At 34.7% G+C, this 20,873-nt stretch overlaps 3 protein-coding genes across 4 annotated transcripts; 1 reads left to right on the top strand and 2 right to left on the bottom strand.

The window, feature by feature from the left end:
- Positions 1–406: 406 nt before the first annotated feature.
- LOC112040268 (small ribosomal subunit protein uS12) lies at positions 407–2,511 on the top strand. Its single transcript, XM_065761070.1, has 4 exons — positions 407–530; positions 1,751–1,906; positions 1,999–2,125; positions 2,244–2,511. Exons 1-4 carry the CDS (start codon positions 526–528, stop codon positions 2,382–2,384), a joined length of 429 nt encoding a protein of 142 aa, XP_065617142.1. The 5' UTR covers positions 407–525; the 3' UTR covers positions 2,385–2,511.
- A 4,975-nt stretch (positions 2,512–7,486) lies between these two features.
- LOC112028395 (factor-induced gene 2 protein) lies at positions 7,487–12,365 on the bottom strand. 2 transcript variants are annotated; one of them, XM_024061077.2, is made up of 9 exons: positions 12,043–12,364; positions 11,282–11,479; positions 10,917–11,192; positions 10,674–10,708; positions 10,492–10,587; positions 10,113–10,260; positions 9,340–10,007; positions 8,109–9,131; positions 7,487–7,896 (listed from the first exon to the last, which is right to left on the bottom strand). In XM_024061077.2, the coding sequence occupies exons 1-8, from the start codon at positions 12,173–12,175 to the stop codon at positions 8,145–8,147; spliced, it is 2,541 nt and encodes an 846-aa protein (XP_023916845.2). In that variant the 5' UTR covers positions 12,176–12,364; the 3' UTR covers positions 7,487–7,896; positions 8,109–8,144. The 2 variants fall into 2 exon arrangements, with proteins under 2 accessions (XP_023916845.2, XP_065617143.1); XM_065761071.1 differs by lacking the exon at positions 7,487–7,896 and having other exon boundaries at positions 8,108–8,221; positions 8,345–9,131; positions 12,043–12,365.
- A 2,555-nt stretch (positions 12,366–14,920) lies between these two features.
- On the bottom strand, positions 14,921–18,967 carry LOC112028335 (PWWP domain-containing protein 2). Its single transcript, XM_024061008.2, has 2 exons — positions 18,812–18,967; positions 14,921–18,647 (listed from the first exon to the last, which is right to left on the bottom strand). Exon 2 carries the CDS (start codon positions 18,634–18,636, stop codon positions 15,298–15,300), a length of 3,339 nt encoding a protein of 1,112 aa, XP_023916776.2. The 5' UTR covers positions 18,637–18,647; positions 18,812–18,967; the 3' UTR covers positions 14,921–15,297.
- Between the last annotated feature and the right edge of the window lie 1,906 nt (positions 18,968–20,873).

Below are 20,873 nucleotides of genomic sequence, written 5' to 3'. Positions count from 1 at the left end.
AACTATACTTCATATGGTAATGCCAAATGGGAATTGTAAATAAATTGCTTCAATTTCCTATTTAAATTGTTTAAAGACTTGTGGCTCTCCTTTTTGCTTTTTTATTTTTTAAATAATTCAATATTCACAATAGGGGATGAAGAATATACCAGAAAGTAACAACTGAGGTACAAGCCTCTTGCCTCCTTTGAAATTTCTTCATAGTATTTGACTTATTTAAATCCACAATACTAGTCCTTCTTTTGGGGCCTAAAACCAGTAAAGGTTTTTATTAGGCTCAAAATAGGCCCAATGATGAAACAAAACACTATCTTGCTAAAAAAAGCCCAAACTAAGCGCAGCAAACTGGGCCCAGAGAGACCTCCTCGGGCCAATTCGGCTATATACCCAAAATAATCTCTCTATATATATGCACCATCTATTTCATTTCTAGGGTTAGGGTTTTACTTTGCGGCAGCTTCAACTTCTTCTTCATCTCCAACCTCTCAAACCCTCGTCGCTGTCGAGCAATTTCTCTCAGTCACCATGGGGTACGAAACCGAACTCTCTTCGATCCTTGCTGATATATATAAATATATAACCTTTGTTTTTACCGTTTATTTTTAGTTTCAAAATCTAGGGCTTCTGGGATTTTTGTTTTGTTTTTTTTTTTTTTTTTTTTTTTTTTTTTTTTTTTTTTTTTTTTTTTTTTTTTTTTTTTTTTTTTTTTTTTTTTGTGTTTTAAATCCTGAATGATATGCTTAGATCTTGTGCTGCTATGGGTTTCCTATACCATGTTTGGGTGCTGGGAAAGTTGAAGAATATAGATGTTATGTGGAATTATGAGCCTATGATTGCTGTTGTTTTTTGTTGGTTTTTTTGGGGGGGGGGGCTTGTATCAGCTGAGATTAATGGTTGTGTTAGGCTTGTTGGATTGAGTGGGATAAAGGTGGGTTTTTGTTTTCTGCATTTTCTCTGCAACCAAACACTGAAAAAAGGTTTTCTTCAGTGTTGGGAGTTAGCTGGTGCAAAATGCTTCCTTTTCAAATTTGTTATGGGAACTTATGTTTGGTAAATTTTTTTAAGAAAAGTGCTAGGTATTCTAACATGCGAAAATCTTCTTATATGATTTGATTTGGGTTGATATAATTCTTGCTAGATGTGTAGACTAATGTGGTGGTTTTGTGTACTGGATTTTTACCGTTAGTATTTTAAATAGTAGATTGTCAAATTGATTCGTGGGTGGATGTCTATTAATCTCACTAACAAATTTTTTTCCAGAAACCATTTCTCTTATAATATTTATCCTGTATAGGAATATTAGAATCATATGATTTCACTTGAATTAGATTTTGGGAAATAAATCAATATAGTTGTTTGGAATGTAAATGAATATTTTCTTAAACTAAATTTACTGTTGGGCTGGTCAATGGAGTTAAAAATGGCTTTATTCAACTAGTAAAATATTGGGGAAAAAGGAGTGAGCTTGATTATTATGTTGTTCTGAATTGTAAAATTACAAAGCTGGCTGTGCTAGTCACTGTGTGAACAGATTGATTTATTTCTTTCTTTGACATGTTTCTTGGTATGAATGCCTGCAAAACAATTATAATCATATTGAAAACTGAAATTATGTTACAGGTTTTGGTTTGAGTTTTCCAGGTTGCCAATTGGCAACATATTAGGGCAGAATTTAATTTTTGGATTTAATTAATAGCCTGCCTTTGTTGGGGTGAATTGGTTAATGATTTGAATAACTTTTGTATTTCAGGAAAACACGTGGTATGGGAGCTGGTCGTAAGCTGAAGTCCCACCGTAGAAGACAAAGGTGGGCCGACAAGTCATACAAAAAGTCTCACCTTGGTAATGAATGGAAGAAGCCATTTGCTGGGTCTTCCCATGCAAAGGGAATTGTCCTAGAGAAGATGTAAGATTACATGTTTAATGTTTTCATTTTCTGTTACTCAGTGATTAAGCATTTGATGTCAACTCATACAAATGTTTTTCTGAAATGTGCAGAGGTATTGAGGCCAAACAGCCAAACTCTGCTATTAGGAAATGTGCTAGAGTTCAATTAATCAAAAATGGGAAAAAGATTGCTGCATTTGTCCCCAACGATGGTTGCTTGAACTACATTGAAGAAAACGTAGGTTTTCTTGGTTTGGAAGTTTAGCATTGTCTAGTTTGTTGGTTACTAATTATAAACAACTAGCAACTGCGTTGTATTTTTTATATAACCATTGATGTGTGATATGTGAATGCAGGATGAGGTGTTGATTGCTGGATTCGGACGTAAGGGTCATGCCGTCGGAGATATTCCTGGTGTTAGATTCAAGGTTGTGAAGGTTTCCGGTGTCTCCCTGTTGGCTCTCTTCAAGGAGAAGAAGGAGAAGCCCAGGTCTTAAGTTGAGGGGATAAGAGGCGTATCTTCTGTTTTAGATGGTTTTGTTAAAGGATGTTACTTTATATTATTGAGTGAATTTTGTGAACAATCTTTATTAATTTTAAGCTTTTGTTTTGAGTTTGGGACAATGTTTTTTAACTCCAAGATATCCTTTTACAAGCTTGTTTAATGGATTCACTGTCTCTGCTCCCTATCACGCACACATGCATGCATGGATTCATGCTAAGAATACCAATAGTTTTCCTAAAGATTTGCTTCCTAAAGATCTACCACTTCTTCAACCTGCTTTGATAGACTTGTGCTGATCTGCCAGTGGAGTCTATTGAATATCCACTTTTTTCTGTATTTTGATCGATTTTAATTTCTTTATGCAGTAACTAATGACTGTCCAATCACACGTCATGTCATTAGTTTGAAAAATGTCAAGGAATTTATATTTATTGATCATTGAGCATGTTGCTTGATCTCTCTCTCACAATGAGCTTAGGCGACACCACTCCCACTCTGCACTCCACAAACGCATCATGAGTGCACCGATACAGTATGTCGTTCCATCATCGAAACAGTGGACCAATGGAGCTGCTCTTGTTTGGGTTATAGAATTGAATGGCCTAGGGTTTTTTATTTATACTCGTTTAAATTTATTATTTCTTTTCTTTTCTTTTCCTTTTTCTTACAAAAGTTTTGAAAATACATTTCACATTTGTTTAAAATACCTTAAGATTTTTGCTTTTTTTAACATTTAACTTGATTTGATTGTAAAACCATAAATCTCTCTAATGTAGATTGTCTATTTAGATATTGCTTATTACTAAAAATTGAAAATTTAAAATAATTTTTAAATATGTGAATAGTGCTATAGGACTCAGTTTTGAAATTGTTTTTGTTGAAAAAAAGTATTTGTAATTTTTGTGAATAGTGCACGGATTCACTAAAAACAATGAAAACTTTCAGTTTTCAGCAACATCCAATTGTGCACTAAATTTTTCATTCTATGGATTTGAAGGACAAAGTTAGGCTGTTTATACACAAGCGCTTGACAAACTCTCCTTACCCGTTGCCACTCAGACAAGAAAAAAAAATGAAAAAAAAATGTTGAATCCAAGCATTGGTTTGGTCAATAGCATATTCGTACTATTTCCTATATGGAAATTTGATGAACCTAACCTATTCGAAGTGCATAGCCAGCATTCTTCTTCCTGACCACCTTCGCGATGCCATTCTCCGTCCTCCATTTTTCAACTTGAGTTGCACTTGAGACTTGGGATCTCCACACAAAAATCACGTTGATGGCCACAACTGTTGAAATCTCTGCTGCTAGATTGCCACTGTTCTCTCTCTTACCGTTCTCCCTCAAACTCCCTCCATCTTTTTATTATTTACTATTACTCTTAAATTAGTATGTGTTTACCATTATATGAAAAATTATGCTGGAATAGTTCTATCAGATTGTACAAGTCTTGCTTGTATTTATGAACAAGCATTAGTCACATTGCATTATTTAAAGGAAAGATCCATCACTCATGCGATGTATACTACATCCTTCAAAAGTCTTAAAATTACTCTCTAGTAAAATACCTTTAAAAAGTGTTGCAATTCCAAATAACCAAGGTGAGACAATGGGAAATCACTCTTCAAATGAAGACATTATGAAGCCTACTATACTTGTCCTACTAACTTCCTAAAAGCGCCACAATACCCTTCAATATAACCCAACAAACCCCTAATATAGAAAAAGCATGCTCCAAAACTTTTCGAGAAATAGGGTAGTGGGCAACTAAATGACTGATAATGTTTAGACTCTTCTTGCATATATAACACTAATTTATAACTAGTAGAGTTCTGCACGGTGTGCGGTGTATTTGGTTGTGAGTTTCCTCCAATATTTCAATAAATTTATACATAACTGTGGGAGTGGGAAGCTTGAAGAAGGAAGATTATCAAATAGGCTCAACCGAGGAGCAATTGGGCCCAACTATTCATCAACTCGATCCAGCACAATAAGAATAATTCAAATAGTGAAACAGAGGAAGGCAGCCTGCCTGAAGAGCATATGTTCCTCGGGAAACCTTTGACAAACCACTAAGGCCTTAGGATTTGAAGGCCGAGGAAAGAAGTAGAGATGTACAAGCAATGAGAGGAGGAAGCTTCTAGATAAAACATACATCACCTCAATATTTAATGCACTATACCAATTCAGCCTGCCACATTAATAGCAGAATAACCCCTGAATAGTGTCCCCACAACTTGCATCCTACTCTACCACCACTAGCAAATGATGGAACAAGTATCCAAGGAAGGATCAACGACCATCAAAGTGGAAGGTTAGGATGCAATCCCAATAGCCATATATAGGAAGGATGATCCTCCTAGAAAGGAGATCAGAAATAGTAATAGAGAGGAAAAGGGAAAGAAATTAAGAATTGTATAACCGAGAGGCATATAATTCAAAGAACCATTCCTCCTTGGCTAGCCTGAGGAAGAACTTGAATAAGAATCTCTGTTTTTCTTTCTATCATTCTCTTCTTAAACTGTTGACCTAGACAATTTCCTTTCTTTAAATCACCCATTGAAGCTTGTAAGGCTCGAAAGGTTGGCCTTGATAATCCATCTCTACAAATTAGTTGCATCAGACATGCTTTTCAACCCATTCCTCTTTTGATTAGGCCTGATTATTGGTTATGTCCCCTACAATAACAATTTGTAATATTTTAGTATTTTATTTTATTGAAAAATAGAAAGACAATAAGAGTGGTATAGTGATTTGATAATATTATGTGTCTACATATTTGGAAATTGCATGATAATTTGATTGATATAGACATACATATCTCATGCCTACTCAAGAATGCAAATATCATTTTGAAAAAATAAAAATATCCTTCAATTATTTGTTTTACATTTTTTATTGTATGTTATTGAATTTTTTTTTCTTTTGTTGGACTTTCTTTCAACTATTGCAAAAGTGACTAAATTAGAGCAAAAAATACCATATTTTAAATCAATTTTTTCTCATATAAATCTTAGAAAAATGACATTAAATGTTCATTATACTTAAATAATTAGTATCTCACTTAAAATAATTAATATAAAAAAATAAATGAACTTATCCTATTAGTAATCTTTTTAACTATATAGAATAAAATACTACAGTGTTGGTTCCAATATGTATAAATTACATGTCACTAAAAGAAGTTGGGAAATCTGAATAGTTAAAGACTAATTTTAGTGAATTCATGAATATTTAATTTTTATAGGTTGTCTCAATTGTTTTCAAAGCAACAATGTCATATTCCTCAATTAATAATAATAATAATTATTATTATATAAAATTTTATATTATACATAATTAATGTACAAATACCCAAAAAAAAAAATTATATGCATATAGGATTGGGTTCAAATTACACCTGATATAACTCTAAACAATGTTAAACCATCTAATATTTTTTTAATTAGATTTGAATTTTGACAAATCAATCATTAAATTACATTATCTTCATATATTATCCATATTTACAAAATTTCTAGGTGGACAAAGATTAATAGCCATATCATCAATCAATTATTTAAATTCAAGTTTTTGTAGTTTAAAATAATGCATAAAAGATGAGTTTATGAATTGAATGGTAAATAACATCCAATTAGCATGAATGTTAAGAACATATAGAACATGTAATTCAACAGTGAGATTTTCAAATTTTGAATTTTATAACAAGTTATTGGGTGATATAACTCTAAGCAACACTACATTAGGTGTAACTTGAACCACATTAGGTATAACTTGAACCATATATATATATATATATATATGTAGTTTTATATTTTTCCCCCACTTTTAAGAAAACCCAAAGGATTGAGTAAAGTTAAAGATAAGACAAATTTAAATACATAGCTCTTACAAATAGATGTGTTACCAATCACAAGAAGTAATTATAATAAGAAAATCTAAAAAAATACTATAAATTTTACTGCATAGTTTTTACAAATTAATACAACAATAAATATGATTGGTTGACTTCAACAACATATATTAAATACATTTTTGAATTACTTTTTGTGATTGATGATGCATTTTTTTAATTCTCATGTTGGAAAATTTATAATCCATAGCATCGTTCATTCAAATACTTTTTTGTGATTGAAGTGCCACTGATCACACTCATTGCTACATTAATTTTATAAGTTTTGTGGTAAAATTTGCTATAACTTTAGCATTTTTCCACCCCAAAAAAAAAAAATAATAATAGTAAAAAGTATAAAGAATGGATTTTTTTAAAAAAATTATACAAAACACTAGTTAAATATTATTTAAGTAATAACACAAATGCTTCATTTGAAAATATCACCTTAGGCATCCAAATCTATTGGGTTAGTCTTGGACTAATTTAATGAATTAATACTTTGATATAAATGTAAACTTTATTGAGGTAGGAGTCCAAATTAAAAATAAAAATAAAAAAAAAAAAAAAAAAAAGGTTAGTGCTACAACCACAAACTATATTGCAACATTTTTACAAATTATTGATATAGCAAATTCTTATTGGTTCTCATATAGGCTTACCATTGATATCACTTTTCATTTTTTAACCTCTTGCCATATTATCAATTTGTGGGAAAAAAAAAAATTTGTAACTAACATTTTCCTTAAAAATTATAAGAAATTAATCACATAACAAAACCTCATGCTCTCTCTTATGAATCATATATATATATATATATATATATTAATACGGAAAATGCTAAATGTACTACAAATTTTATTACACAAAACTTATGATTGGTGGATTCTAATCAACTCAAACTAAATTTTGAATTGCCTCCTTCTACTTGATGACACATTAATTTGTAAGCCCAAATGTAATAAAACTTGTAATATATATATATATATTTTTTAATGAAAAAAACTCAACTTTATTAACTTGTAATAATTTTAGTACTACTCAATTGATTTTGGTTGATTAGTCAACACTTCCTAAGGTTATCAGCAATTAGAATTTTACCCAAAGCTGGTTGTACTTTCCTTAATTTCATTGTCGGGCACTCCAGGTGTTTAAATTTAAAAGATTTTATTTCACTTTGGAAATGTAATAAACCATTACCTACCAAAGATCGTATCATTTCCATGAAAACCTGAGCCTTTTCTTTAATCGGTTGTATCCCAAAGCATTCACAAAATAATTTTAGTCTTGACAAAATATAAGTCCACTTTTTTTTTTTTCAAAAAAAAGTTCCTAGACTAGAATACCACCCTATCCAAATACACCTCATCAAGAGGATTCCAACGTACATGAGAATGAGATAAACTATCAATAACTTTTAACATGACATAAGCTTAAATTACACACACACTACTACATTTTTTTCTTCTCTCAAAAGCATGCAACACCATCTTCTAATGCGTGATTGAATTTGCACTTCAAAAATAATTTAGAATGCGAACACCAGGCCAATCCAATTGTATAGGTCGTATGAAAATCATACACTAGTTTCAGCCACCAGCACAGCTGCTCCTGCAAGCAATCAAGATAGCTCATATCAGTGGACAACACAATACAATGAGTTCTTAAATCCTACATTAAGTATTTGGAAAAGATAAGATCCTTCAAATAACATAAAGTGAAATATTTTATGTAGCATGAGTAGGACAGAATCTTCGAGGCTCAGCATTTCCCTTACTAACCAATTCTAATAATTTCAGCAGACTTGAAAGATACACACTGACCTTGAAGAAAATAAACTACTATGCTGTTACTCTATCTCAGCTGTTTTCTTTCAGACTGCTTTCTAGCAAAGTCAAGTTGGGCGTCTTCTCTGCCTCTTTTACCACTGTAGATCCTGTTGAAACATCAAACAATCCATCCATATTGCAATAAGAATCCTTAACAGAAAAAGGTATCCTCGGATTAACTGTAACTTCAAACATGCTGGGAGAAAGAGAAGGGGTAGGTTTCGACGAACATTTCAAGTTTTCATCCTGTTGAGAAAAGTCATGAAGCTCCCTCTGACTGGACAACTCCAGAGAATCAGAATCATCTTTGCTGCCAGCATGTAACCGAGAAAGAGAATCACCAATGAGATTGTTCTGAATCTCCTTATTTATATCAATAGATCCAACTTGTCTGCTCAAACCATCAACTTGATCTTCAAAATTTAACTTTTCCTTCTCATAAGTGCTATTATTTGAATGCAAATCATACTTGGGATTGTGTAGGTCATATATTGCATCTTCACCCACTTTCTGACCTGGGTTTATATTTACAATATAAGAAATGGTACCTGAATCACTAGTATTAAGTCCTCCATTAATAGGAGTGACCTTCATATCCAATCTGTAGGCACTTCCCTTGGTTTCTGAATCACATATACCAACATCACATCCTTCAGATTCAATTTTCTCTGCATTCAGCTGACTTTTTCCAACAGTTTTAGGAGATATTCTGTTTTGAACTTTAGGAGATTTGCCAGGACAAGTTTTGACATTCCTTGATGCACTAGAGCCTTGGATTGCAGCAAATGGTGATTCAAGAAGAGGTGTCGGAGATTTAGGTTTCATATTCAAGGAAGTTGGCTGAGGATCAGGTTTTACATTACTGATTGCTGTTAGAGTTCTGATAGGTTTTCCAAACTTCGCCTCATTTGGGCCTCCATTTGGTCTAACACTCCCTGCTCCAATTTTAGGCAAGCCACTGGGTACCACAGGATGAGATGGTATTCTTCCTGGTGGAGTGCGTCCTGCCAGTTTCGCCTGCATTGGATAAAAAATTGATGGTGAATAAGGTGAGTTTGCCAAAACAATTTCCACAAAGGACCTGTAATTTTTTTTTAGTTTGTATAGCTTAGTCATTTTTAAAATTACATCTTTTACCTCCATCTTGAAAACTGCCACCGAAAAAAAAAAAAAAAACACTTCCCAACTAGAATAAAAAATTATAATAGGGAACGCAAAAACTGACCCCATCAAAGAAGCCAATTTTAGGTGATGGCAACCGAAGACCAGAAGGTTTTGCAGAAGCTGGATGAAGAAGTGCACCACTTCCTATTGAAGCTCTCTTTACACATTGACCAAGCAATCCAGTCATGTGACTTTCGTGCCCAAAAGAACCTTGCTCATTACAATGTTTCTGAGACTCCAAAACATGAGTTGCATCGCTATCTATGGAGACCCCTTTGCAAGAAGCAGTGTCAAGGCTAGCTCTTGAATTATTTGATATTTGTTTAACAGTCGAACATGATGATGATGACTCTGAGGACCATTCACTGATAGAGCTAGCAGGTGAAGTATTAGGGGTGAGCTTGGGCACAGACATCAACTGAGAGAGATGAGAACTGCCAGACTGAACTTTATTTATTGATGGTGTTCTGGACGGTGTTTTGGAGGTTGAACCAAATGAAGGTGGGTTACCACTTCCAGATTCAATTTTTCTTTTCATGGAATTTTGGGTAGATATACTGCTGTTGTCAGAAGAAGCACTTCCAGAACTATCAAATGAGGAAGAAGTTGGTAGTGTCTTGGTTGCATTTGATGAACCCAAAGAAGAGGATTTAGATGATTCTGTGGGCCTAGGAACAACATTTCGTAAACCACCCGACGCAGGTAATTTAGGCACTAAAGCCCCTCTACCTGCAACAATGAAATAAGGTTTAAATGTACTTCAATTCAAATAAGAGTAAAGCTAATCTGAATATAAGAAACTAAATAATCTGACTAAATAATGCTCATAATTACCAATTGCACTTCTTGCATCATCCTTTACAATTTTAACATGGTGACCACCCATTGAGGCCCTCTTGGTTAATGCGGTTGAGCTGGGACTGTCCTTGCCTACCTTTGGTCGCTTTGCAAGAGATGTAGGCTCTCCCCTCTTGGCAAAGGACTTCATTTTAGAAAAGATAGAAAAAGTGTCAATTAAAACACATCAAATGTTAGAGCTTAATTTCATGATATCTGATTATTTTTATTCCTGCCTATGTATTAGTTAGCACAAATATGGGCCAAAAATTCTCTTCATTGTATTGATTTCAAATAACATATAAAATTTCAATCACCGAATTAGCAATGAAATAGAAAAACCAATGATTAGATCAGCCGAAAGATGGATGCACACCTGAGATACATGTGGACCACCAAAAACTGGCTTTGTCATTTTCCCTGGTCCTTGCAAACCTACATTTGACTTGCTGGAAGTTGATTTGGCCTTAATCTGAAAATTCAAAACAATATTCTTTCATATATTCCTAAACATAATAGAAATTATGACAATTACCAGCTGCCAAGCTTGGAATTTACCTTATTTCGAGACACAAAGTCCACCTTCTTTGAAGCTGAAAACAAAAGCCAACGTTAGTCTGAGAATAAGTCATTCCTAAAATAGACCCAGAACTTTAGCTAAGGTTATAAGGGTTTGGATGGGGTTTGGCTAGGGCTTAATTCAAATCTTCTTAGCATAACCTGCCAACTCCTAGCACTTCAACATGTGCAAGACAAAGGGAATGACTGCTGAACAAGTAGAGATGTAGCAACTGCACTTACAACGAATACTTTGGATTCCAGTCACTGCTGGTGCAGCTATGCTTCTTGCATTTGCCACATTGGATGCAGCACTGGATTTCTGGATTGAAGCTCTTACGTCTTCAAACAAATCGGCCTCAAGACTTGCTAATGTCAAAGACTCGCTTTCTAAGCTTTCCAAAGTAGAGATTGACTCGGCAGATCTGTGTATCTCCTCTTGAATCCCGGGTAATTTGTGTTTTTCAACGCTCTCAACTCCTTCCATGATGCTAGACAACTCCTCCGGTTCCAGAACACCTGTCATATATACCAACAAAGTCATGCTCCTCACAATTGAACTTTAAACAAAAAGCTTCCATATTTTCGAGTATATGCAGAAAGCATACCTGCACTTGTGAAGAAAGCACTATCCCACGCTAAACTTTTGCGCAAGTTATATTTGCGATTTTTTGTTGTCATTTCTGGTTCATTTGATTCAGACGGTTGAGGCACTTGTTCCATATGTTCAAAAGTGCCAAATGTGTCCTCTAATGTGTTTGTATCCACGGACTCCATCAACTCAACACTTCCATGTCCCTCATTTTCTGAACATTATATTAAATCAAAATAGATATAGATCCAATTAAATATTTGCTGTACTCTTTCTATGGATAACTGTACTTTTGTTCAGCTTATTTTCTAAGAACCAATGCAAATGAACAATAAGCTAAACAAATTAGACGATACAAAGGAAAATTATCGACCCAAAAATTGAATCCGAAACAATCAAAACTGGAAAGGCAGCCCTAGAATCTCAAAGGAAACACTTTTATTTCATTTCAAAACAACTAAATAGAGTACGATCAAGAACAAATTGCACAATTTTTGTGACTTCAGCCACCGAATGAAAAAGCTTCCTTTTGGCGAGCTCGATTCAAAGCTATTCAAAAACTCAATTTCAGTGAAAAAAGCAAAGATCAATTGGGCATCTGAAACTTTTTTCTCTTTACATAGGTTTAGTCTGAAGCAGCAAGTTTTTCAAAAACCTAAATCACGCTTTCTTTATAAACAACAAGATCAATCAGATTCACTCACACATACAACCAAAAAAAAAAAAAACTTCAAACACTGATTCGAAAATGAAAAAAGAAAATTGCGGATTTAGAACCTGAAAATGAATGGTGGAGCGATTCAGAGAAGGAGGAATTGAATAAGAGAGAATCGTCCTCTGAGGAGACATCGATGAGACTGAGGCGTCTGCCTTGAAGATCGTTGTTTCTCTTGACGAAATCGGCGTCCATTACTGGATTTTGAGCAGCCGATCTACTCGAATTTCAGGCGGCGGAGACGGCGTTTCGATTGGTTTTGTATGAATTCGAAGATGAGAGCGGAAAAAAAACTACCGGTGTTGGTGTTGAGATGAGACTTGAGAGTTGAGAGAGAGAGAGAGAGAAGGAGGAGGGGGAGTTTTTTGAACTTTGGAGAAGCGGCGGTTTTTAAAATTTGGGACTAAATTAAAATAAAATAAAAAATGAGAAGGTAAAAATGGAAATTTTTATATACGTGTGCAAAAAAGAATGAGAGCGTCTAATTTGTCCTTTGCTCTTACTGATATATAGTTATATACAACACTTTACAGTTTACACACCAAAAGTACACACAACTCATTTTTTAATCAAAAAAAAATTTTGAAAATGACTTTAAAAAATATATATATATGTGTGTGTGTGCGCAATAATGTGTGTACTAATAATAGATTAATTTTTATGGTCTAGTGTTGGACCCTAATCTAATTGGGGTGGATTAAATTAAAACTCATCATGAATAGGGAAGTTTAAGACTATTTTCCTTCTAAAAAAAATTAAGACTATTTTAATTTGGTTTTTACTATTTTCTAGCAATATCTTTCTACTCATTTACCTAAATGTAATTTTTCAGATTCTAAAAAACAAAATTTATTTTATTTCAACAATCATGAAAATTTTACTTGAACACGACCATAATAACTCTGTATCGGTTGAGAAGTCATGTATAATTATTTCTTTTATTGACATGTCATATATTTTCACTTAGGTGTAATGGTAAATTGGTAACGTTTCTAATTTCTAATAAAGCAAGTGATCAACCAAGGCATTATAGCAAAGTTGTAAATCTAGTTTTCTAAATGAAGAGAATTTATGTTTGAATGCTTTCACTGTACCTGTAAGAAAAGAAAAATAAAATAGGCAATCAATTTAAGATTATATAATTAAAAAGGTAGGTGATCAATTTAGGATTTCATTACTTCTTTTATCCAATTTACTTATAAAACAACCATGAGTGTCAGAATGTGTCGCCCAAAGTATTAGCAACCAAAATGATATGATCTTGAAGCTTGTCAATTAAGATCCTAACACTCCATTTGGAAATGAGGGAAATAAATGAAAGAATAAAACACTGGGAAATAAATGAAAGAATAAAACATTGGGGATACTTAATATGTACTCCAACTATTCCTTGCTTAAGAGTAAAGTAATGAAATGTTTATGAGCAAATGCACATTCATTTATACCCCCTCCTAACTATTCTTCCCATAAATAAGAGAACAATGGGATTTTAATATAGGTAGCGATTGGGTTTTCATTTTCTAAAGGGCAGAGTCCCGCCAACATCAGTTCGGCCCAAATGGTTTGGACGGGTGAGTCCAGTCCACAATTTGATTAAACGCCCCTGCTTATTATTTTAATGAAATAGAAAATGCTAATTTTTTTTTTTAACCATTATAGAAAAGTTCCTTCTTTGATAAACTTCCCGACATGGGGGAAAAATGTAATATTTCATTCCATCGTCATGTTTCATTCCACTTCATTATTTTCTTTTATAGATTTTTTTTTTTTTAATAGATCCACAAGAAGTCTACTTCAATACTTGTAGGCTTGTAGCTTTCTTCCCGTTGGCCGGTAGTGAAAAGTGAGAAATTGTTGTGGACTCATTTACCATCAACCATCAAGTGTATATGCGCGCCGGGACATGATAAAAAGTGAAAATCTGACATGCTAGGACAGGCCACCACCATAATATGTTTATTATGAGTTTTGAAAAAACACTCTACTAGACTACTATAACATGGATGTTGATGTTATCTTTTCAGCATACAGTGGCAAGGAATATGCTGAGAATAAAATGAAACAGATTTGCTAGAACGTAAGATGAATCAAAAACCAATGCTCCTACACAAAATTTAAATCAAAACAGTTTATGGTTGCAAGATATTGTACAAGGATTAATGGTGTGATTCTCATACAAATGTGATTTTAGAAATGAACAGGATCTCGTAAAATAAAAGAGATTGGCCAAATCTCATTTTTAATCCATCATAAGGAACATGATATCATCCAATCTCAATATCTAGAGTAAACATAGAGGCATAATAACATAGAATTTAATTTGAATGAAATTGGCAGGACATAATCACATAATAATAAGTACTCAGCCAAATCATATTTTCCTCTCTGTTTTGCCACAGTAGAGATAAATGATTGTAATGAACAAATATTAAGATCACAGTTTTGAGTCTTGACAGTCAAAAGAACTTCAGGGCATCACAAACCATTTAAGTTAGTTAGACTAGCTTGAATTACAAACATCTGGCCATGATCCTACTCAGAAAACCTTATATTACCATAAATCTGCTCAAATATAATTAAACATTGACAAATAAATAAATAAAATAAAATAAAAATGTTTTTTTTCATCGTTTTATAACACCCAAAAAGAAAAAATCTTCAACATTGAATGCAAATAATCATGCATGTGCAAGTCAGACACGGGAAGGGGAGGATCCGACTCCAAACGTCACGGTTGGAAACCAAGAAATGTCATTTGGCCAAAAGATTGTCACGGTTGGAAACCAAGAAATGTCATTTAGCCAAAAGATCATTAGTGATTGGCCGCTGAGCCTTGTATAGGGTCAACAAGAAGAAGGAACATGATTAACTGAGATAATATGGTGTAGCATTAACTCCAGAAAACAAAACCAGTTGACAAATTTATGTTGACACAAAGCATTGATCATAAGACAAGATGGACAAGACTACATTATAAAACCTTAAATTGAGGTATACTGAAAAATCTAAACAACCAATGAAACCCGGAATCTCCAAAGCCTTGACAGGCCCCAACATCATGGCCTAATAAAATCTCTCAGGCAAAGAACCCAATTACTGAAAATGTAGAACTTTCTAAGAGTCAATTAAAAAATAACCAACTGGTTAGATACATTTGATTGAGTCTGCTTCCTACACATTTTCACAATCATATCCAAGTCAACTACTCACCTATTTGCTTGCTAACCGCATTTCAGTTAACCAACAGTACATTCATACTTGATTCATAATAAATACCTAAACGCTGAATCAACATCTAGATAAGAGAGTTCAAAGCATCAAACCACATTGCCTTCCTCTGATGTTGTATCTTTTCTGCCTCGCTTTTTGGTACTGGGAGAAGCTTTACTTGGTGTAGAGGACAAATACTTGAGTCGATAACTGACAAGTGAAGGTCCGAAAATGCTGAATTTCCCAGCACTGCTAAAAGCCGTCTCTGCATCAGAACGTCTCTTGAAAACCACCTTGGCTCGGTTACTCTTCTTTATAACTTCAGTCTCTGATTCATTCAATGACCCAAAGCGGCTAAATATCTTATTAAGATTTGCTTCTGAAGGAACAGCATCCATGTCCATAAAGTTCAGAATAAGAGCCGTCGGTGAGGGATCCGGCCTAAAGCTCTCCTCCAAGTGAGCCACTGGCTTCACTGCATCTGATCCAAGATTTTCACCAAAACTTTGTTGCTTAGAATCCATATTCAGACTCATTTCAAAAGCTACTAGTGGTTCAATAGCAGAACAATCCTTTTCACTTGAAGTCTCAGGCAGAATCTCTCTTGCTTCATTCTGATTCTCAAGTGATGAGTGCTCTTCAGGTAGGCTTTGAATAATCCTGTCAGTCCAGTAAGAGTCGCTCGTCTCCAACTTGGATTTTTCATTGATTCCTCGCTTTCTTAATCTTTTTCCAGTTTTCCCACCGAAGACTCGTTTCAAACACCATTCACGCTCCATGAAATTAGAATCATCCCGGCTAACAGAATTCCGGAATCCTGAGAAAAAGCTAACAATAGAAACTAAAAAGTTGTATCCTTTCATGGGATCTCTGGCAGCCAGGCAGAGCTGTGACAGCATCTCTTCAGGAGAGGAAACCTCCATTTTTGTGAGCTCACTAATGTGGGATCTCCCCAAGCTAGGATTTTGTTTGCTTTTATTCTTGTCCACTGTATCTTGAGAAATTCCATCACCATACTTGAGTATTGGATTAGACCCATTCAGTTGGCTGGCAGCCCGACGAATGCCATCTCCAACTTTAAAAGTTTGCCTGGTCTGTACAGGCTTATTGGCAGACCCTGATGACAGATGACGCTTCTCATCTTTCACAGAAGAGTCATCAGACATACCATCAACTGCCTTACGTTTCTTTCCAGACAATTTTGAAAGCAACTTACCAACATCTTTCTTTTTTGATCCACTTTCACCATTTGAAGTACGCAAGCTCTTCTCAGTGAGCAAATCTGACAAACTCTTCTCTCTTTTCTCTTTTTTACTGGGGGACAAACTCTTCTCTTTTTTGTCTTTTTTACTGGGCGACAAACTCTTCTCTTCTTTCTCCTTTTTACTGGGCGACAAACTCTTCTCTTTTTTCTCCTTTTTACCGGGGGACAAACTCTTCTCTTTTTTCTTTTTTTTACTGGGGGACGTACTATCCCCAGAGATGTGCTTTCGCTTACCAGAAGAGCTTAATTGACTCTTCGACTTTCCTTTTCCAGAAGCCAACGGCTTCTCATTGTCAATATCCAGAATAGCATTCTCATTCAACTCACTGTGATTTTTCTTCTCCCCAGTCGGTAGAATGTCCGCATCACTCTCCAACAGAGCACCAACCATATTGAACTCAGGCAGCTGAGAATAACCCTTCCAACGATAGAAGGCTGACAATTGAGCCCGTGCTATTACTAGTTCAAGTCTGTTAGCTTCACCACGTGGCGATTGAGCTAATTCTTTAATATAATTGACAAGTTCAACAGGTTCAAAAGAATCAGCTGTCAAAGAATAGTCCCCACCAACTCTTCTACTCGATTCTTCCCTGATTCCGGCATTAGCTATTATCTGAGTTCTGAGTTTGGCATACACTTCTTCTGATGTGCAGGAACAGGCCAGCCCAAACTCTACACGTCTGGAAATCTCTTCCAAAGCACAGACAACAGCATAGTGGAATTCTTCCTTATTGCTCTGCTTCTCCATTTGTGAGAAATGCCCCCTAAAAGACTTTATCCGTGCCTCTTCATTCCAAGCGAATGTTTGATCTCCAAAATATGCTATCAGATAACCATCTTTTCTAAAATACTTCTTTGCCTTGTCTGACGAATCTGAAGGATCAAAAATCTGCCCAGGCCACCAAGGATGGCTCCTAACTTTACCCCATACTAGATCAGAGACATGAAATTCCGGCCTTGAGGCACCTGATTTGACATTCACATCACCTGATACATTCTCATCTGTTGTCATATACGGATTCAAATCTACAACAAGATTGAAAGCATTAGACTCCTCTCCAATAGTCTCGCTAACCCCAGCTTCCATACCGTGAGCATCCGGGGACTGTTTCTCATCAGTCTCTACAACTGCATCCATTTTCACATCCTGGTTTTCTAATCCCTCTGAAGTTAAAACCTCAGAAACATGAGTGTCTGGAGATCGTTTCTCATTGGTCTCTACAACTGCATCCATTTTCATATCCTGGTTTTCTAATCCCTCTGAAGTTAAAACCTCGGAAACGTGAGCGTCTGGAGATCGTTTCTCATTGGTCTCTACAACAGCATCCATTTTCATATCCTGGTTTTCTAATCCCTCTGAAGTTAAAACCTCAGAAACATGAGTAACCCCCGTCTCATCAGTCTCCACTACATTTGATAATTGGCTAACCGACTCTACACCCGGCTCTCTATCACCTTGCCTAGAACCTGAGGCACCACCATCTTGCAATTGGTCGATACCCGAGACCTCGTCAACATGAACAAGCTTCCCATTTTGATCCCCATCACTTCCAACTAATCCCTCTGAAGTTAAAACCTCAGAAACATGAGTAACCCCCGTCTCATCAATCTCCGCTACATTTGATAATTGGCTAACCGACTCTACACCCGGCTCTCTATCACCCTGTCTAGAACCTGAGGCAATACCATCTTGCAATCGGTCGATACCCGAGACCTCGCCAACATGAACCTGCTTTCCATTTTGACCCCCATCACTTCCAACTACTTCCTCCTTGGCCCGATTTTGCAATGGATCATTCCCTTCTACAAAAGGGTCACCATCTACAGTACCAACATTCCTTTCATTAAACCCTGAATCCCCAACCATAGTCCCAACAATCCCAACACTATTTTTCGACTCCAAAACCAATTCTTTATCGCTTTTCACTTCCCCAACAACAACTTGGCCCCCCACTAAACTCTCAGCACCCTCAATCTCACTAAAGATCCTAACTTTCTCCACTAAAGAACCCTGAACCTGACTCTGACTCTTCAAAGGCTCCTCCTTTACCGTTAGGGTTTCAGTTTCAGAACCAACAGGTTTAACCGAAGGCTCCGAATTCTTAACCCGAAGAGACCCGTTTTCCGGGTCGGCCGAAACGACGTCGGAGTTCAGGTCGATATGGGAAGAATTTTCAGACATTAAGGAAAACCCTAAAAAGAATCAAATAGTAAAAAATAAAATTACATTATTACGATTACCATAACGAGCCCTAATAATAATTATCACATTCGCACAATACAATAGTAAAACATTAAAAAAAAAAAAAAAAAAAAAAAAAAGAACAAAGAAAAAAAGGAAAGATTGTATTTGTTACCTTAGTTTTTGCTATGCCCTGTGGGAGTTTTGATGAGAGGGTTGAAACTTGAAAGTGTGAAGAAATATTTGGGGGTTTTCTGTTGAGAGAGAGAGAAGGGTAAGGTGGTCAAGATTTGATGCGGTGTGGTGTGGTGGTGGTGGGGGTTTTGTACTGGTAAAGAGAAACAGGTTCTTCGTTTTTTAATCACGAGATGAAGACATCGCAGATGGGATTCTATGCCACGTGGCGGAGATCAGACGGGTTTTATTTTTTGTTTTTTGTTTTTTGAAGGGGTAGTGTTTGTTTTGGAAGCGATTGACCGGTCTTGATCTGATCAGAATCATCAGATACGGATTGAAAACGCTTGCTTACGTGTCAAGTGTGAAGAAATTTAAGGGTATGATTATTGTGGGTAGGGGTCAAATGAGGAGCCCCATTTTGGGCCGTTACAAGTTTCAGTAACGCCTTTGTTTTCATTGTCAAGTGTCAACCCATCAATCCCACGATTCCCACCAACATGAATATCAAATAACTTTTTTAAATGTCTTATCTTACTCAAAGCCTATCTATACGCTAGTTTTCCTTTTATTTTTATTTTTTATTTAAATGGTTAGAAATACTTAGATAATATAGATGCTGCGACTTTGAGAGGTATCAAGGGCATGTTTGATAAAACACTTCTAATAATGTTATTTAAATATTATAAAAATATGTTGGGTAAAAAAGTGTTGTGAAAATATATATTGTGGTGTTTAAACAACAAAAACTATTATTTAAACAACAATACCAAACAGATCCCAACTTGCTCAACTAGTTTTATTATCTTTTTCTTCTTCTTCTTCTTCTTATTTATGTCCGACATTATTTTTACTTCCTCTTGGGATAGGAATGGACCCAAGTGAGGGCTTGGCCCCCTCCAGATCCAAATTTTTATTTTTATTTTTTTATATATAGTTATAATATATTTCATTTATATAATTGGGCCCCATTCCAAAACCTTATGGACCCAAGTGAGGGCTTGGCCCCCTCCAGATCCAAATTTTTATTTTTATTTTTTTATATATAGTTATAATATATTTCATTTATATAATTGGGCCCCATTCCAAAACCTCAGATGCTCTTTCTCCTCAATAAGGCTAACTAGCCTCACCCAACTAGTAACTATTCAACCCAAAAACTTAACAAAAATAATAAAAATATTCATAACAGTGATTGTATTTTAGGAAAAAAAAAACTATTTTACTACTAAAGAACCAAAAAATTATATATTATTGAAGAAGTTAAAGCTAAACTGTTTGCAACTAGAACAAACTAGTATAAATACCAGTTTACTGTAGTAAGTTGTTAAAGATAAAATACAATATTTTATTAAGATTATATCTCTTCCGTCAATTGAAAAACTCAAATTCTCTTACTTCCTCTATTATTTTAATGAGTTATTTATATTATTTTAAATGAAGTTATACCAAAAAATTAGAAAATTTGATATTTGGTGTATTGTAAAGTGATGAGGTAAAAGCAAAAAATTTTAGTGCCACCACTATGAATACTCTATTTTTTTTTTTTAAATCTTAGCCAACCTAGTATTAAAAAAAAAATTATTTTGTTTTTGTTTTTGTCTTTGTTGGTAAATGATTGTATTTTAATGTATTTAGAAATAAGAATTTTGAGTATTTATAATTTTTTAATATTATATAGATGTCTATTTAGAATTTTTTATTTTCTTTATACTCTAGTTCTCACTGGCTTAAAATCTTGAATTATCCCTGTCTTAAGAGTTAGTATTTTGGATGAAGGATACTATTTGGATAAAATAAAATAAAAAAATAATCCCTGCCATTTGTGTAATTATAAATTATTGACGAAATAGCGATGCAACATCTATGAGGCAATAAGCATGAATAAAACGTTATGGATTCAGCAAAAAAAAAAAAAGGTTATGGGAAACACGGATGTGATAGTTTTCATATCGATTTTTAGCTTTTGTTTAGCGATATTGAGACAACTGACATCGAGACAATTTTGGAAGTTACAAATAACTCCTGACAACTATCATCAAAGCCCAAAAAGAGGGAGGAAC

The sequence above is a fragment of the Quercus suber genome, unplaced genomic scaffold (assembly GCF_002906115.3).
Source record: "Quercus suber isolate HL8 unplaced genomic scaffold, Cork oak 2.0 scaffold_394, whole genome shotgun sequence".
Taxonomy (NCBI): domain Eukaryota; kingdom Viridiplantae; phylum Streptophyta; class Magnoliopsida; order Fagales; family Fagaceae; genus Quercus; species Quercus suber.
The sequence above is the reverse complement of the archived record's forward strand: the minus strand, read 5'-3'. Positions and strand labels throughout refer to the sequence as shown.

Excerpts from the sequence above, each read along its gene's own strand:
- LOC112040268 (XM_065761070.1), top strand. Across the intron at positions 1,907-1,998 it reads GGAATTGTCCTAGAGAAGAT|AGGTATTGAGGCCAAACAGC; the intron begins GTAAGATTACAT and ends TGAAATGTGCAG. Across the intron at positions 2,126-2,243 it reads TGAACTACATTGAAGAAAAC|GATGAGGTGTTGATTGCTGG; the intron begins GTAGGTTTTCTT and ends ATGTGAATGCAG.
- LOC112028395 (XM_024061077.2), bottom strand. The coding sequence starts at position 12,175 with ATGGACGCCGATTTCGTCAAGAGAAACAACGATCTTCAAGGCAGACGC. Across the intron at positions 11,480-12,042 it reads GCTCCACCATTCATTTTCAG|AAAATGAGGGACATGGAAGT; the intron begins GTTCTAAATCCG and ends TATAATGTTCAG. Across the intron at positions 10,261-10,491 it reads GTGGTCCACATGTATCTCAG|TCCTTTGCCAAGAGGGGAGA; the intron begins GTGTGCATCCAT and ends TCTAAAATGAAG.
- LOC112028335 (XM_024061008.2), bottom strand. The coding sequence starts at position 18,636 with ATGTCTGAAAATTCTTCCCATATCGACCTGAACTCCGACGTCGTTTCG.